At 36.7% G+C, this 17,909-nt stretch overlaps 1 protein-coding gene across 2 annotated transcripts in view; it reads left to right on the top strand.

The window, feature by feature from the left end:
* Positions 1–17,909, top strand: part of SPATS2 (spermatogenesis associated serine rich 2) — a 114,737-nt gene that overhangs the window by 53,802 nt on the left and 43,026 nt on the right. For both annotated transcript variants that reach the window (XM_076007230.1, XM_076007231.1), the window contains 2 exons: positions 698–950; positions 16,321–16,400. In XM_076007230.1, coding sequence (XP_075863345.1) covers positions 926–950; positions 16,321–16,400 — 105 coding nt within the window. In that variant the 5' untranslated portion in view covers positions 698–925. The remainder of the gene's footprint in view (positions 1–697; positions 951–16,320; positions 16,401–17,909) is intronic.

Here is a 17,909-nt window from a genome sequence, read left to right on the forward strand (position 1 = left end):
AGGCTACTTTCCTTTCCTTCTTGCATTGCTTCTTGTAAAATGTTTCTCCTGTCAGATGTAAGAGTTCTATAATCCTCATCATGCTTTCTTTACCCAGAAATCTTGGGCATGTATCTTTAAAATGTTTAGTAATATGGAAAAAATAGCATTTGTATCTTTGTTATTTAGAGAAACTTCCTGTAGTATTGACTAATTTTGTTTTATTTTTTCAATTTTCCGTATTAAAATTCCTTTGCACTCTCCCCATCAGCACCCCACCCTGCCCAAGTTTCTTACAGCTGTATTTGAACTGGGAAGCCTGAGGAGGAGAGGTTAGATACAGGAAATTCTAGAGGAAGAGAAAAGACTCTTGGTTTGGAAGGGAAGATCAGGTGGCAAGAAAGATCTTAGGGAGTGGTAAGAGGTATTATTTTCAGTTGTGAAGCAGAGATGAGGATGAGGTATTTGAGATAGATACAGAAGATAAGACTAAGAAAGTATGCTTTCTAAACTAAGAAGATGATCTGATTCTAAGATTAAGTTTTCTTAGGGAGAAAAATACTGCTTTTCAACAGCTATATTCTTTCTAGAGTACTTAAAAAAAACCCCTAGTTTTGTTTGGAGAAATACAAAGTAACCCCTGTGGATATCTCTTAGAAATTTTGTATAGATAGCCATTATTATAATAGTGAATATATGTTTGTGTTTTTCCCTTTAGAATCTCCCTGGAAAAAGAGACATGAGTGTTTGCAACGATACTTCCTGACAAGAAGTTGATACCAGAGAAGGAAAGCGGATTAACAGCTAGTGAGCAGAATTTTGAACAACCAGGATTTTGTATTCATCGCTTTTAACTACAGACGTTTAAATCAGAGATACCTACACTCAGAACCACAGAGCAAAAAGATAATTTTCTTCTGTATTTTTTGAGATCAAAGACACTGCAATGTCTAGGAAACAAAGCCAGAAGGGTAAGATTACATGTGGGCATAAATTGTTAAAACTGTAGTTGTAGAGCAATGAGCCCCACTTATATCTATATGTTTAAAAACTGTCCTAATAATGTATTTTGAATGGTTTTACAAGTACTCATGGATATTAGATTTTAGCTTTGTGTATTACTAGTCTGGGAATTAATTTGTATAACAATTGCTTTTCTGCTCATACAAACATCAAATTTTAATATACTTACAGGAAAGCCAGTGCATCTTGGAGATGCATTTTTGGAGAGTGAACATGTGTTAGGGAGAGGTGGTAGGAGATACCGTACTGCAGGGTATTCTGTATCCATTGAGTTGACATTTCACTAGAGAAAGGAAATGGAGTAAGAGTAAATGCTTCTGGTTTTTGTTTCCTTCTTTAGCTTTCCTTCTGGGACTGTTACTCTAGCTCAGGGGTCCTCAAACTTTTTAAACAGGGGGCCAGTTCACTGTCCCTCAGACCTTTGGAGGGCCAGACTATAGTTTAAAAAAAACTATGAACAAATTCCTATGCACACTGCACATATCTTATTTTGAAGTGAAAAAAACAAATGGGCAAAAACACCCACATGTGGCCTGGGAGCTGTAGTTTGAGGACTCCTACAAGTGTAGCTTCTTATCTAATGTAAAATATAAGGTGCAGAGAGAGTCAGAAAATATCAAGAGTAGTTGTAATGAGGGGAAGGACAACAAGGCTCTGTAAAATCTTTTCAACTTTCCTAGAATAGCTGCAAAAATTTAAAGGGGCAAATTTAACAATAGCACTAGAACTGTTATATATTACTGGAATATATTTATTAAAAGAATGACCGTAGGTATCCTGGCTTTTCCCTTCTTATTTGATTTAATTTCCAGTTTAAAGTTGATGTTCTTTAATTCAAAACAAAGCTCCATAGATCCAGGTCTCACATGTTAAATTTCATGGAAACATTTTTAAACTTAATTTTGACTTGGCAATTCAAAAACCTCATAAGAGAATAATGTATCATCAGAGCTGCTTGTGGTTTTGAAAGCTGTAGATTCATTGTATTATATTTTCTTCATATATACTTACTGTATGAAGAAAATCTGAGCTCAAGGAATGGGTAGATTATTGAAGAAGTTGAATTATTTATGGAAAGAGATTTATAAACTGTGAAGATTTTTTATAACCTGAGTTTGTTTTTTCTTAGTCATCATAATTGTTTGTTTTTTTCCCAGTAATGCTTGAAACATTGAGCATCTGTTTTCCTCCTGCAAATGAGAAATACTGTAGTAAAAATAGGACTCTGGACTTGAAAATAAAATAATTTCATTTAAAAAGTTTATCATTTAAATTTTCCTAAAAAAGTTAACTTCAGCAGATTGCTTTGATCTCTTTAAAACTGGATTTATTTCATGTCTGTTTTACCAGAGCCATAAAAAATACAATTACTTTTTGTAATTGGTTAATTACAGTTTATTATAAAATGAACTTAAATTTTAGACCACATCATAGGCATTAAGTGCTTACTAATTTTTGTTAAACTTAGCCCATGTTTACACTTAGTTGGATAGAAAATAGCTTATGTGTTAGGACTTTCTCTGAAACAAATCTATGCATAGAATGATTTACATGTCTGATATTTGATCCAAAAATTATAAAATATTATAAAATTTTATCTCATTTATTGATTTGTACATTTAAATTTTCATTATTTTGGGTTTTATTAGTTCAAATAATCTATAATTATAGCGATTTTATATCCACTTAATAGTTTTTGTTCTCTAGAGGCATCTAATTTAGTTATTTCGTAATGAGTTATGATTTTATTCCACAATAGACCATGTTTGTGTATTTTCTGTTTGTCAATAATACTTGTAAATTTCTTATTTAATGAAATATTTAGAGAAGTTAAACTTGCATAGCTTAAATTCCAGTTTCAGTTACAGCTATTGATTGCTCCAAGCCTTTTAGCCATAACCTAACAGAAGTCAGTCAGGTAGCTCAGTGCTTCTCAGAGTGTGGGCCACAGACTAGTGCCTGTCTATGAGCTGGTGAAATATGTAGAAATGGAGAGTGTTTAGAAGCTCTTTTATAGCGATTTGATAGTGGTACATCTAAGCCCTTTTAAAAAACAGCTTTATTGAGGTATAATTGAAATACCATAAAATTCACCCATTATAACTATATAATTTGATTTTTTTTTTTTTTTTCGAGACAGTCTCACTTTTTGCCCGTGTTAGAGTGCCGTGGCCTCAGCCTAGCTCACAGCAACCTCAAACTCCTGGGCTCAAGCATCCTGCTACCTCAGCCTCTCGAGAAGCTGGGACTACAGGCACACGCCAGCATGCCCAGCTAATTTTTTCTATATATTTTTAGTTGGCCAATTAATTTCTTTCTATTTTTAGTAGAGATGGGGTCTCGCTCTTGCTCAGGCTGGTTTCGAACTCCTGACCTTGAGTGATCCGCCTGCACCTTGAGTGATCTGCCTGCCTTGGCCTCCCAGAGTGTTAGGATTACAAGGAGTGAGCCACCACGCCTGGCCCAGCTTAAGTATTTATATTATTTATATAGCATGTAAGTCTATTATTTTCTCTAACAGTTAAATTCCCAACCTGAATTGTAAATTATATTTGTGTTTTAGGTACAAATTAAAACATTAATAATAGGCTGGGCGTAGTGGCTCCCGCCTGTAATCCTAGCACTCTGGGAGGCCGAGGCGGGCGGATTGCTCATGGTCAGGAATTCAAAACCAGCCTGAGCGAGACCCCGTCTCTACCATAAAAATAGAAAGAAATTAATTGGCCAACTAATATATATATATATGTATATATAAAAATCAGCCGGGCATGGTGGCTCGTGCCTGTAGTCCCAGCTACTCAGGAGGCTGAGGCAGGAGGAACGCTTGAGCCCAGGAGTTTGAGGTTGCTGTGAGCTAGGCTGACACCATGGCACTCACTCTAGCCTAGGCAAGAAAGCGAGACTCTGTCTCAAAAAAAACAACATTAATAATAGAGACCAAGAAAATAAAAAATATAACTTAGGAGCTGCCCACCACCTAATAAATCAACTGCATTTGTTTCTCACATATCTTCTAGTCCTTATCTATTAGCATAGACTTCTTAAATTCTGTTTAGTGATAATCATGACATAGAGATCATCTCCTTTTTTTGAGTATGTCCCAACCACCTAGTATATTGTTAGTCTTATATGACCTTTTTGAGGAGCAAAAAGAATAGACTTGAGAAGCACCGTGGTTAGCATTTGAGCCTTTTTCCAGTGTTTTGTCACTTATTCATCATGAGTTAATGTTCAGCATATTTGTTCCTGCCATAAATATAAGTATGTATCTTCTTTAGTAGCTTCAAGGGAATGAAGAACAATTGTTCGACATCTTCTTTTTAAAAACCTTTGAAGATAAATAGGAAAGGCAATATAACTACGAGTAGTGGTATAAGACCTTGTCTGTTAGAGCAAGACAAACTCTAACTGGGCATGGTAGTGCGTTCACCTGTAATCCCAGCTACAGGGGAGGATGAGGTGGGAGGATGGCTTGAGCCCAGGAGTTAGAGGCTGCAGTGAGCTTTGATTGTGTCATTGCACTCTGGCCTGTGTGACAGAATGAGACCTTGTTGCTTAAAAAAATTTTTTAAATTCTAGCTTTGTCAGGAGCTAGCTAGAAAATCACTTTACTGCTCTAGGCCTCCTCTTCCTTTTTTGTAAAATAGCAAGATAGCAGAAGACTTTTGTGTAGGGATGTTGTGAGTATTAAATGAGATAATTCATGTAGAGCTCTTTGCATAGTGTCTAGTAGAATAAAGCACATATTAATGCTAGCTGTTGGCTGGGCGCGGTGGCTCACGCCTGTAATCCTAGCTCTCTGGGAGGCAGAGGCGGGTGGATTGCTCGGATTGCTCGAGGTCAGGAGTTCGAAACCACCTTCAGCAAGAGCAAGACCTCGTCTCTACCATAAATAGAAAGAAATTAATTGGCCAACTAATATATATAGAAAAAATTAGCAGGGCATGGTGGCACATGCCTGTAGTCCCAGCTACTCGGGAGGCTGAGGCAGCAGGATCGCTTGAGCCCAGGAGTTTGAGGTTGCTGTGAGCTAGGCTGATGCCATGGCACTCACTCTAGCCTGGGCAACAAAGTGAGACTCTGTCTCAAAAAAAAAAAAAAAAAAAAAAGAGCTAGCTGTTGTTATGGTAGTCTGTTCAGCCTTTTTTATCTTTAGACCATTTATAATTCATGTAATCCAGTGGTTCTCAACTGTTAGACCCATGTTCTCTTTTGAAAAGGAATATTTTATAACATGTCCTTTATTATCCTGAAATAAAAGTCATGGATAATATAATTTACTTACATAGACAACTTAAAATTTAATATAATGTCTTCATAAAAATGAATAGTAAAAATTAATTTTTAATAAAATAATACTTATGTCTATTTATAATTTTAAAATTATATATGACTAATTAGGAGATATAATGAAGTAGTTTGATGCTGTAACTATATGTAAGTTACTATGAATGAGATAGCTATAAAAATAGATTAATATAAATATCTTACACTAGTGAGTCAAATAACATAAGCTACCTTGCAATCAGTGATGATTTTTCCAAATTGATAAATAAAGATTTTATTGTTGGTAAACTTCTGAATGAAAAAAAAATACAAGTTTTCCTTTATTTACATAGTATTATAGTTTTAGAAAAACCTAATGCATATTAGTATAAATTAGTAAAATAGTATAAAACATACTTTGTTTTTGCATGTAATATGGAGACAGGTTCTATGATCAGATGTTTATAAACAGGCTCTTAACTAATTGTCTAGGTGGACTTCAAAGATTGTACAGGATTTCAAAGATTGTACAGGATTAAGGACAATTCCTCATTATGGAATATATAGCATCTTTATCTGCTTTCCATTAAATGCTAGTATACACCCCCCCTGCTAATTATTATGACAACCAAAAATGCCCCATATATTTCTAAAATGCCTCTTGTGGGCAGTACAGCCAGCTGCTGTTGACTTTACAGAGTCTGCTCTCACTATTTTTTACCGTTTACTTACATGCTGACCAGTAGTGCAACCTTAAGCAAGTAATTTAACCTCTTTAGTCTGTGTCTATAAAAGATCTCTTCTGACTTTAAAATTCAGCAGTCTTTAAGGAATATCTGGGGGTGTTTTTCTGAATGTTTGTTTTTATTTGTTTGTTTGTTTTGAGACGAAATCTTGTTCTGTTGACCAGGCTAGAGTGCAGTGGCATCATCATAGCTCACTGCAACCTCAAATTCCTGAGTTGAAGCAAAGGATTATCTGTTTTGACTACATTGTTTTACAGATAAGGAAACATAGGACCAGAGAAGGAAAGTAACTCACCACAGAAAAAATATCCTACCTACCTACCCCTCAATATGATGCTAGTCAACTAAGAGAACTGTGTTTGTGTGTGTCTGTATAAAAAGTTAATATTGTATAGGTAAATCCTGACTCAGTTGCTTAACATAATAAAGTTTATTTCTCCTTCACATAACATCTAGTTGACAGGAAAGGGGGATTCAACTCCCTGTAGTCATATCTGGCTAGTGGAGGCTGTACCGTTTTCAACAGTAGCTTCCAAGGTCATTCTAGATGTTCACATCCAGCCACCATATGGAGAAATAGATTTGAAGGATCACCAGGAGGCAGTTTTTATGAGTATTGTCTGGAAATAGTACATACCGCCTATCCTCACATTTCATGGGCCAGGACTCAGTCACATGGTCACATTTAATTACAAAGAAAACTGGGAAATGTGGTATAGTTGTATATCCAGAAAGAAGAGGCTATTGGGTTTGCAAAGTACATAACAATCTCAGCTTCTCTCTCTCTCTCAATATATATATATATACACACACACATACACATATACATACATATATACATACATGTTGAGAGATGAGATAGAAAAATAAGTTTAGCAAAGTTGCATATTAATTATATACCAAATGGCTTTTCCACTAACTTAACACTTAATGGTATGAGATTGTTATTCTGTTTTCATATGTAATTGTTCTATCCCTTTATTTCCCTAAATAGATTAAGAGTTTATCCTACAGTACTTAGTAAATACTGTATATGCTTTTGCTTAGTATATATTTGTGAAATGAATTAATTCTAGGATTTCTCAGAATGAGAAATGATCATCTGGTTATAATAGTACCATGTTTTTAAATATCCATGAATTCTTGAGATGTTATTTTTTTTCCCTCTCAGAATAATTTTTTACTATCTATTGACAATAACAAGACTTCCTTTATTTTACTTTTTAAAATTGTAATACATACATATATAAAACAAAATTTATATTTTAACTTGTTTTAACCATACAGTTCAGTGGCATTAAGTACATTCATATTGTCTTGCAACCATTACTACCATTCATGTCTAGAACTCTTTTCATCTTATAAAACTGAAACTCTTTACCCATTAAACAATAATTAAACATTCCCTCTTCCCCCCAGTCCCTGGCAACCACCATTATTCTACTTTCTGTCTCTTTGAGGTTGAGTACTTTAGGTAATACATATATAAATAGAATTATATGGTATTTGTCCTTTTGTGACTGGCTTATTTCACATAGGGAGATAATATCATTAAGATTAATCCTTATTGTAGCATGTCTCAGAATTTCCTTCCTTTTTAAGGCTGAATAAATACTATTGCATTGTATGTATACACCACAGTTTATCTGTTCGTCTCTTGATAGACAGTTGGGTTACTTCCACCTATTGTCTATTGTGACTAATGCTGCTATGAACATGGGTATAATCCATGCTTTCAATTCTTTTGGGTATATGCCCAGAGGTGGAATTGCTGGATCATGTAGTAATTCTGTTTTTATGTATATATGTATTTATTTATTGAGATAGAGTCTCACTCTCCCATTGGGCTAGAATGCAGTGGCATCATCATTTCTCTCTGCAACCTCAAATTCCTGTGCTCAAGCAGTCTGCCTACTTTAGCCTCCAAGTAGCGAGGACTATAGGTGTGTGCCACCTTCCCCAGCTAATAAAAAAAAAATTTTTTTTTGTAGAGGTGGGGTCTCACTATGTTGCCCAGGCTGGTATTGAATACCTGGCCTCAAGCAATCCTCCTGCCTCAGCCTCCCAAAATGCTAGGATTACAGGCTTGAGCCAATGCACCTGGCCCCAAAGTCTTATAAAATAGCATTTTGACATAATTATTTTTCTAAATTTCCCATCTCTGATAAGCTCCCCTTCCAACCCTAATTCCCTATTATTTTCATTCTCTTTCATAAACATTTTATTTTCTGTATTTTTTTTTTTTTTTTTTTGAGACAGAGTCTCACTTTGTTGCCCAGGCTAGAGTGAGTGCCGTGGCCTCAGCCTGGCTCACAGCAACCTCAATCTCCGGGGCTCAGCGATCCTACTGCCTCAGCCTCCTGAGTAGCTGGGACTACAGGCATGCACCACCATGCCCGGCTAATTTTTTTTTTGTATATATATTTTTAGTTGGTCAATTAATTTCTTTCTATTTTTGGTAGAGACGGGGTCTCGCTCAGGCTGGTTTCGAACTCCTGACCTTGAGCAATCCGCCCGCCTCGGCCTCCCAAAGTGCTAGGATTACAGGCGTGAGCCACCACGCCCGGCCTAACATTTTATTTTCTTATCAGAACAGTCATGTTTTCTCAAAGTTTAGGTGGTAAATTGGCAAAGAGAGAATTACCACCCAGAAAATTAAAGTTGGTGGCATCTTTAGTTTTGAAGTTCTGAACACACTCTAGTCCTTAGCTATGAAGGTGACAATAATTTTCTTTTCCTTGCACTTATACTTTTATAATATAACCCTGGTCCCCATTTGCCATTAAAACCAGGGCACATAAAAAAACTGAACTAGTAATTTTATTGGTGACTTAACATGTGGATTATTCTCAAAGTTGGTGTGAGCAAAAGCATTTCCAAGAAATTGGTTACTTTGTTTTATGGTCAGGTATTTTTTTTTTTTTTTTTTTTTTTTGAGACAGAGTCTCACTTTGTTGCCCAGGCTAGAGTGAGTGCCATGGCGGCAGCCTAGCTCACAGCAACCTCAGACTCCTGGGCTCAAGCGATCCTACTGCCTCAGCCTCCCGAGTAGCTGGGACTACAGGCATGCGCCACCATGCCCGGCTAATTTTTTCTGTATGTATTAGTTGGCCAATTAATTTTCTTTCTATTTATAGTAGAGACGGGGTCTCGCTCTTGTTCAGGCTGGTTTTGAACTCCTGACCTTGAGCAATCCACCCGCCTCGGCCTCCCAGAGTGCTAGGATTACAGGCGTGAGCCACCGCGCCCGGCCTATGGTCAGGTATTGGCTGTGTTCAGTGTAAAGGAGAACTTTAGGTTGTTTAATTCAGGTTCATATGATACCACTTCTGCAAGAACTGGCACTTACATAGGCTCTGCTCCTGAATTTACTTTTTAATTTTTAAGAGGAAGTTGATACAGTGAGAGAAAATATGACAAATGCATTTGTCAGGTTATCTGGACTTCTAGGATTTATTTGTTGACTTCACCCACATTTTAAATGGATCACATTACCTCTTCTGTCTTTCTTTGGCTATGGTGAAATGTGAATAGTATTGTTACCCAACTTTCTTTATGTATGTGTAAGGAATATCAGTGAGTTAATAGTAAGAATCAGAAATCCCTAAAAGAAAGGTGATATATCAAGGTACTGTTAAAATCATGGCAACTTGAGAACTCTAGAATATTTGATGAGTTACAATACTAATGGATAACATAAAACTTGGACTCCCTTCTTGATTCTAGAGTAGAACATAGTGACTTTGGGCAAGGAATAGTACCATGGGCTGATTTTCTCATCAATATAAAATTAAGAGAGGGTATTCTGGGAGGGCTTATAATTCCATCTTTTTCCTCACTTGTCGGAGGGAATAATTTGCCATACTCTAAGTTAATGAAAAGAAAGATACAAGCAGGCCGGGTGCGGTGGTTCACGCCTGTAATCAGCACTAGCACTCTGGGAGGCTGAGGCAGGCGGATTGCTCGAGGTCAGGAGTTCGAAACCAGCCTGAGCAAGAGCGAGACCCTGTCTCTACTAAAAATAGAAAGAAATTAATTGGCCAACTAATATATATAGAAAAAATTATCCAGGCATGGTGGTGCATGCCTGTAGTCCCAGCTACTTAGAGGCTGAGGCAAGAGGATCACTTGAGCCCAGGAGTTTGAGGTTGGTGTGAGCGAGGCTGACACCACGGCACTCACTCTAGCCTGGGCAACAAAGTGAGACTCTGTCTCAAAAAAAAAAAAAAAAAAAAAGAAAGAAAGATACAAGCAATCTAAAACCACAAGGTTTTGGTTGTCAGATTCAAGGATACAAATTTAGTGGCCTCCATGAGAATCCTTACACTTACTCCATGCCTAGGTTAAGTCCACTTTACACTTGTCTCTACTGTGAGCAGCCTGGAATTTGTGCACAGGCCTTTCCCTGATGGATATAGTCTGCTCATAGATAATCATGCCGAATTCGTTAAGAAGGTTACCATGTGTTCGTAATATTAGCTCTGCTAAACCTCTTTAGATAGAGCCCAAGGTTGTACTGCTTTTAATAATCTTCACTCCATAATAAACAATGTTATTGTGGAGGTCTAGCATATGTATTTAGTACTTCTGCAATTTGATAAACTAATGCATAGTTGCTATCATATTAAGATGGTTATATTTTTACTGGTGTCTTGTCCTAGACTGTAAAACTCTAAGAGGGCAGGAACCATATATGTCTGACCTTTGAATCCTCAATGCCTAGCACCAAAAACAGGTGTAAAAAATATCTTTTAGAGACCCTGCTTTCATTTCTTTTGTGTATATACCAAGAAGTGGAATTGCTGAATTGTATGATAATTCTATGTTTAATCTTGTAACAGCTGGGCGTGGTGACTCATGCTTGTAATTCTAGCAGTTCAGGAGGTCAAAGTGGGAGAATTGCGTATGGCCAGGAGTTCAAGACTAGTCTGGGCAATATGATGAGACTGTGTCTCAATAAAAAATTTTAAAAAATTAGCTGGATGTGGCAGCGCCCACCTGTAGTCCTAGCTATTCAGGGGCTAAGGCAGGAGGATCCTTGAGCCCAGGAATTCAAGGTTGCAGTAAGCTATAATCATACCACTGCACTCCACACAGGGTGACAGAGTAAGACCCTATCTCAAAAAAAAAAAAAAAAAAAAAAAAAAAGGCCGGGCGTGGTGGCTCACGCCTTTAATCCTAGCACTCTGGGAGGCTGAGGCGGGCGGATTGCTCGAGGTCGGGAGTTCGAAACCAGCCTGAGCGAGACCCCGTCTCTACTAAAAATAGAAAGAAATTAATTGACCAACTAAAAGTATATATACAAAAAAATTAGCCGGGCATGGTGGTGCGTGCCTGTAGTCCCAGCTACTTGGGAGGCTGAGGCAGGAGGATCGCTTGAGCCCAGGAGTTTGAGGTTGCTGTGAGCTAGGCTGACGCCATGGCACTCACTCTAGCCTGGGCAACAAAAGTGAGACTCTGTCTCAAAAAAAAAAAAAAATCTTTTAAGGAAGATTTTAAGGAAGGCTTTCTATAGTGGCTATACCATTTTATATTTCCACCAGCAGTGCACCAGAATTCCAATTTCTGTACATCCTTACCAACACTTCTTGTTTTCTTTTTTCTTTTATTTTTTTTAAATCAATAGGCATTCTGTGTATGAATATAATCAGGACTTTAAAACAAATTAATAAAACACTTAATAAAATATGATCTTCAGGTTAAATTATAAATTAACAGTTGTTAGACTATGTTACAAAGCTTGTTAAGATACTTGTTCAAGGTTGATTTAATACATGGAATAATTAGGTTCAGCTATTTCTATGTCATACTTAGTACCTAAAACAACCTTTTCATGATTTTTGAAGCCAGCAAAAACAAACCTACAAGTATATACTACAAATATGTGTCAGTTGTACTGTGAATAATATACTTTCATACTTTTTCTAAAATGTACCTGAATGTGTTGTGCTATTTGAAATCATTCCAAAAGCTTCTGAGATGGTTCATAACAGAGTGAAATAAATAGTAAGAAAGCTCAAGCTCAAGTGGTCCTCACTTTCATTTATGAATCTTACCTGAGAATAATTTTTTGTTTGTTTGTTTTTTTAGAGACAGGGTCTTGCTCTGTCACCCAGACTGGAGTTCAGTGGTGGGATCATAGATCACGGCAGCCTCCAACTCCTGAGCTGAGTGATCCTCCTGCCTCCAGAGTAGCTATGACCATAGGCACATGCCTGCTAATTTCATCTTTTGGTAGAGACAGGGTCGTACTGCGTTGCCCAGGCTAGTCTTGAACTCCTGCCTCAAGTGGTCCTCCCACCGGGGCTTCCCAAAGTGCTAGGATTATAGGTGTGAGCTGCTGTGTCTGGTCTAGCCTGGGGATAATATTTAACAACAGTTTTTTTTTTTTTTTTTGTTTTGTTTTTTTTTTTTGAGACAGAGTCTCGCTTTGTTGCCCAGGCTTGAGTGAGTGCCGTGGCGTCAGCCTAGCTCACAGCAACCTCAAACTCCTGGGCTCGAGTGATCCTTCTGCCTCAGCCTCCCGGGTAGCTGGGACTACAGGCATGCGCCACCATGCCCGGCTAATTTTTTATATATATATCAGTTGGCCAATTAATTTCTTTCTATTTATAGTAGAGACGGGGTCTTGCTCTTGCTCAGGCTGGTTTTGAACTCCTGACCTTGAGCAATCCGCCCGCCTCGGCCTCCCAAGAGCTAGGATTACAGGCGTGAGCCACAGCGCCCTGCCTTTAACAACAGTTTTTTTCTTTAAAAATTTATTTCTGATAGAATGCATGCTCTTCTAGCTAAATAAAAAGATGAAATTCTGCTTTATTTCCTACCAGTGAAATTAGATAAATCTTAGACTTTATTTTCATGAAAAAAATTAGAGTTGTTAAATCACTAAATATTGATGGAAATTAAAAATTACTTTCTCTATAATGCTGACACTTAAGTTCCAGTGCATTGACTCTAGTATTGGTTTAAGTTAAACAAGGCAATATTAGCTAGTGAGTAGACAAATTAAGATTTTAGATTATTGTTTTCTCTTTTTGGTAACCTCATGATGTTAAAGTACAAAATTGTCATTTGTGCATTGGGATGGTGACCTGTATAAACTATCTTAGTGACTCTTGTGCCCTCTGGCTGGGTTGAGTTTGGCCATTGGGCAGCATTGGCAGGAGATTCTGAGGCAGGGAGGAGAGTATGGTAGGGGTCTACATTCCTCTAATCTTTCTCTGAGGGGTATCTGTGGGCTGACTGTGTTCTTTGACCAAAGGTCACAGCACCTATCTGATGGCCCTCTCCAATGAAACAAAGATGAAAGAGCCCTTTCTATCTATGGGTTCCAGCAATTAAAATTGCTCCCTCCTTAACACCTCAGAGTAGCAACACATATTGCTTGATATGTGTTGATATCGCTAATACCTCTTAGTAGCGAAGAGGTATTGCACTGTATCTGGTGATTTCCCTACTCCCTGCAAGTACCTTTGAAAATAATCCCTTTATTAGACTCTACTCAGATTTCCTAATCTGAGTATGCTGTTTGTTTCCTGTTGGGATGCTGACTAAAATAGCTGCTTTATGTATTTTTAATCATTATCCTAATTGATATGCCAGATAAACCCTAATAATACTTATGCTAATTTGTTTTGGGCAATAACTGAGTGTTTGCAGAACTACCCTTTGTTTTCCTTGCAGTTTATATCTTCTGGTCTGTTCTTTTTTTTTGAGACAGAGTCTCACCTTGGCGTCAGCCTAGCTCAGAGCAACCTTGAATTCCTGGGCTCAAGCAATTCTACTGCCTCAGCCTCCCAAGTAGCTGGGACTGTACAAGCATGTGCCACCATGCCCGGCTAATATTTTTCTGTATATATTAGTTGGCCAATTAATTTCTTTCTATTTATAGTAGAGACGTGGTCTCGCTCTTGCTCAGGCTGGTTTGGAACTCCTGACCTCGAGCAATCCACCCGCCTTGGCCTCCCAGAGTGCTAGGATTACAGGCATGAGCCACCGCATCCAGCCTTCTGGTGTGTTCTTAAGAGGAAAAAAAGCCGTGTTAAATGATGTAGTAATGAAATAGTTCATTTAAATATAGACCCTAAAATGCTGTTTTATTCTTGTGTTCTCTCTTTTTCCTAAAAGAGATTAGTGATTTCATTCTCTAATGAGTAAATCAATGTCCTTTTGTATCATCTTATTCTCATTAATACCTCTTTGGAGGAGGATGTGTTAAAACATTCAAGATATATTGTTTGGCTGATCTATGAGTAATTCTGAGAAAGTTCTAGATAGTACTGTGACTATATAGGATCATCATCTTATATATTGTGTCTCTTTTCTTTTTATTATTATTATTTTTTTTTTTTTTTTTTTTGAGACAGAGTTTTGCTTTGTTTCCCAGGCTAGAGTGAGTACCGTTGTGTCAGCCTAGCTCACAGCAACCTCAAACTCCTGGGCTCAAGCAATCCTACTGCCTCAGCCTCCTGAGTAGCTGGGACTACCGGCATGCGCCACCATGCCCGGAGAATTTTTTCTATATATATATATATATATTAGTTTGCCAATTAATTTCTTTCTATTTATGGTAGAGACAGGGTCTCGATCAGGCTGGTTTCGAACTCCTGACCTTGAGCAGTCCGCCCGCCTCGGCCTCCCAGAGTGCTAGGATTACAGGAATGAGCCACCGTGACCAGCCTATTGTGTCTCTTTTCAATTAATAAAGATAGTTAGAAGTTAACCATATTATGTAATCATTTGAAAGACTCAGGCTTAAATGCTGAGTTTGTGTAAGTGCAACCTGATTTTTCATTTGAGTAAATCTATAAACTACCAGTATTAACAGAGGTTAAATCTAAATTAATTCAAAGTTCAACATTAAGCTATAAAAGAAGCTTTAATTAAAACATCTTCAGTAATAGCAAAAGAATTTGTAAAGTATAATAGAATATTACTGTGTTTTTTTGAACTCGTTTTCTCAAAATTTCCCCTTTTATTTGCCTTATTGAAATTCTAACTCCCAAGCTACTTCTAAGTACAGTGGAGGGATCAGTAATGTTATTACCTGGGAGTAAAAATCTCAGGCCACAGGCTAGATTGTTGAATCAAAACCTACATTTTAGCATAAGATTACCCAGATGACAGGTGCACATCAGAATTTGAAAAGCACTCTAACCAATTCCTGGGATTGTATTTCATTGGATTAAAACTAAGTAATTGAGTGTTAAAACTGAGGTAATTTATTGATCACATAGTCACAGGTAAAGAAACTGATTAAGTTTATACATAGCATTTCTTTGTAAGTACAGAGAAGCCAGAACCCTTTTTTGTAATCAATCACATTGAACTTAAGTTTTCTCATAATGTAAACTCAGGTACATTGTTTCTTGGGTACAGAGCTTCATTTGCCTAATGTAAAATTGGGACATTGCTTCATCAAGGATTATATTGGGGACACAAACATTAATGTATTCGTGGAGTTTGTAGTCTAAGAACATAATATGTATGGTACAGTGTAGAAGAGGAAATTACTTTCATATGTTGTTTTTTTTTTTTTTTTTTTTTTTTTTTTTTTTTTTTTGAGACAGAGTCTTGCTTTGTTGTCCAGGCTAGAGTGAGTGCCGTGGCGTCAGTCTAGCTCACAGCAACCTCAAACTCCTGGGCTCAAGCGATCCTACTGCCTCAGCCTCCCGAGTAGCTGGGACTACAGGCATGTGCCACCATGCCCGGCTAATTTTATATATATATCAGTTGGCCAATTAATTTCTTTCTATTTTTATAGTAGAGACGTAGAGACGGGGTCTTGCTCTTGCTCAGGCTGGTTTTGAACTCCTGACCTTGAGCAATCCGCCCGCCTCGGCCTCCCAGAGAGCTAGGATTACAGGCGTGAGCCACCGCGCCCGGCCGTCATATGTTGTTATGAATGTTACAGAAGCTTCCATCCCACTCACATTTTCAGATTCTTTAGTGTTAAATTTTACCATAGGGAGCCATTCACTTACAACATTTTTAGAGGGACTTTCAAGTTAAGGCAGAATAATTAATAAGGATGTCAAGGATTACAGGACAGTCTAATATAATTGATATATTTAGTGTTTCCCTCATGGAAACATGAAAGTTTCTAATGAAATCAAATTTTATTTTATAATTTAAACTCAAAAGATACATAGAAGTTATCCATTTAATAAAATTTGCCAAATAGCAACTAAGTTGTTAACTGTTTTATGGGAGAAAAGCAACCAATCTTGACCCTTCTGTTTTGGGGATGTATTACATATTAGTTTTGGATCATGTTAAATATATTTTCCCCTTCTCATTCTTTCAGATTCATCAGGATTCATTTTTGATTTGCAGTCCAATACTGTACTGGCTCAGGGAGGAGCTTTTGAGAACATGAAAGAGAAGGTAAGACTAGGCACTATGGATAGTAAACTTGAATGTCATAGGAAAATGTATTTACTAATATAGTCAATGGCTATCACAAACTCATTATGAAAGTGAAATTTTAAGAACAAAACAATGCCTCTATATATCAGAGTGACCACTATGACGTTAAGTGCCAACATGATTTTCTTTACATATCTCCGTATATATTCATTCTAAATTCTTTTGAAGATATTTAATATTAATTAATTAATATTTATATGGCTGAGTTTGCATCTCATTTGGCAACATTCTTTGAGGAACAATCTGAGTAAGATCCTGTTATTCACTTGAAGAGCAAGCAGTAAGTCCAGGAGACATTAGAGCAAAAAGAGAAATAGATCTTCTACAGAGCATTCCTTTGGAAGAAAACCAGATATTTTTAGTAATATAGCCCTTAATGAACTATACTGAGAAAAATATAAAAAGCTTTATATGCTTTTTGCCTTTCTAAAAAAGTATATTGTCATAGATATACAGTGGTTCAGTAGTATAAACACTCACATTTTGAATTATCAGAATCTTACCTTTATCATGGAATCTGTAAGTTTTGCCTAAAGTCCATTTTTTAGACATCAATGCTAAGGGTTTTGTTTTATTTTATTTTTGAGACTGGGACTCGCTCTGTCAGCTGATTAGAATGCAGTAGCGTCATTATTAGAATATCTAGTTTAGAGAGCAATTTGGCATTGTCTGATGAAGTTGCAGATGCCCTACTATCCAGGAATTGTACTAGTAGTTATATAACAGACACATTCTCTCAGTGTTCACAGAAGATTCAATTTTTTTTATTGTTTACTATGTTCTAAAGATTGTTTTATGCACTGAGGATTTAGCAGCATAAGAATATTCATTACAGCATTGTTCCTAATAGCCAAACACTGGAAACAATGTAAGGGTCATCAATAGAATGAATAAATTTGGTATATCATACAATGGATATACTATGTGGAAGTTAAATGAGTAAGAGACATATTTATCAACATGGAAAAAAACCTAAAAAACAATGCTACCTAAAAAAAGCAAATTGAAGATAAATATGATATAATAATATTTATGTAATGTAAAGTAATAATGTATATTACCTATGGCTACATACACACATCATAAAAATGCAAAAGCATATATTGAAATAATACCAAATTCAGGGTAGAAATCTCTGAGGAGAGAAGAAGGGAAATGGGATTTAGTAGGCATTCATGGGGCTTCACTAATTTTGTTTTGTTTTAGTAAACAGGGTGTCACGTAGTGGGTGTCCATTACGTTTTATGTACCTGAAATAGTTTATAATAATTAAATTATATATATAACGTTTATATCCAATTAAATGATATAAAGTAAACATATTTTAGAAAATGCTATAAAAAATCTAAGTTATTAATTTTGGTGGTTCATTAAACTTTCCACCTTTCTTACAGTATGCTAAAAATGAGTGAATGTTGATGAGTGAATGTAGTACCTGAATAACTAAATTAAACTACCCTTTCTTGA

This window comes from Microcebus murinus, chromosome 10, assembly GCF_040939455.1.
Source record: "Microcebus murinus isolate Inina chromosome 10, M.murinus_Inina_mat1.0, whole genome shotgun sequence".
Lineage (NCBI taxonomy): Eukaryota > Metazoa > Chordata > Mammalia > Primates > Cheirogaleidae > Microcebus > Microcebus murinus.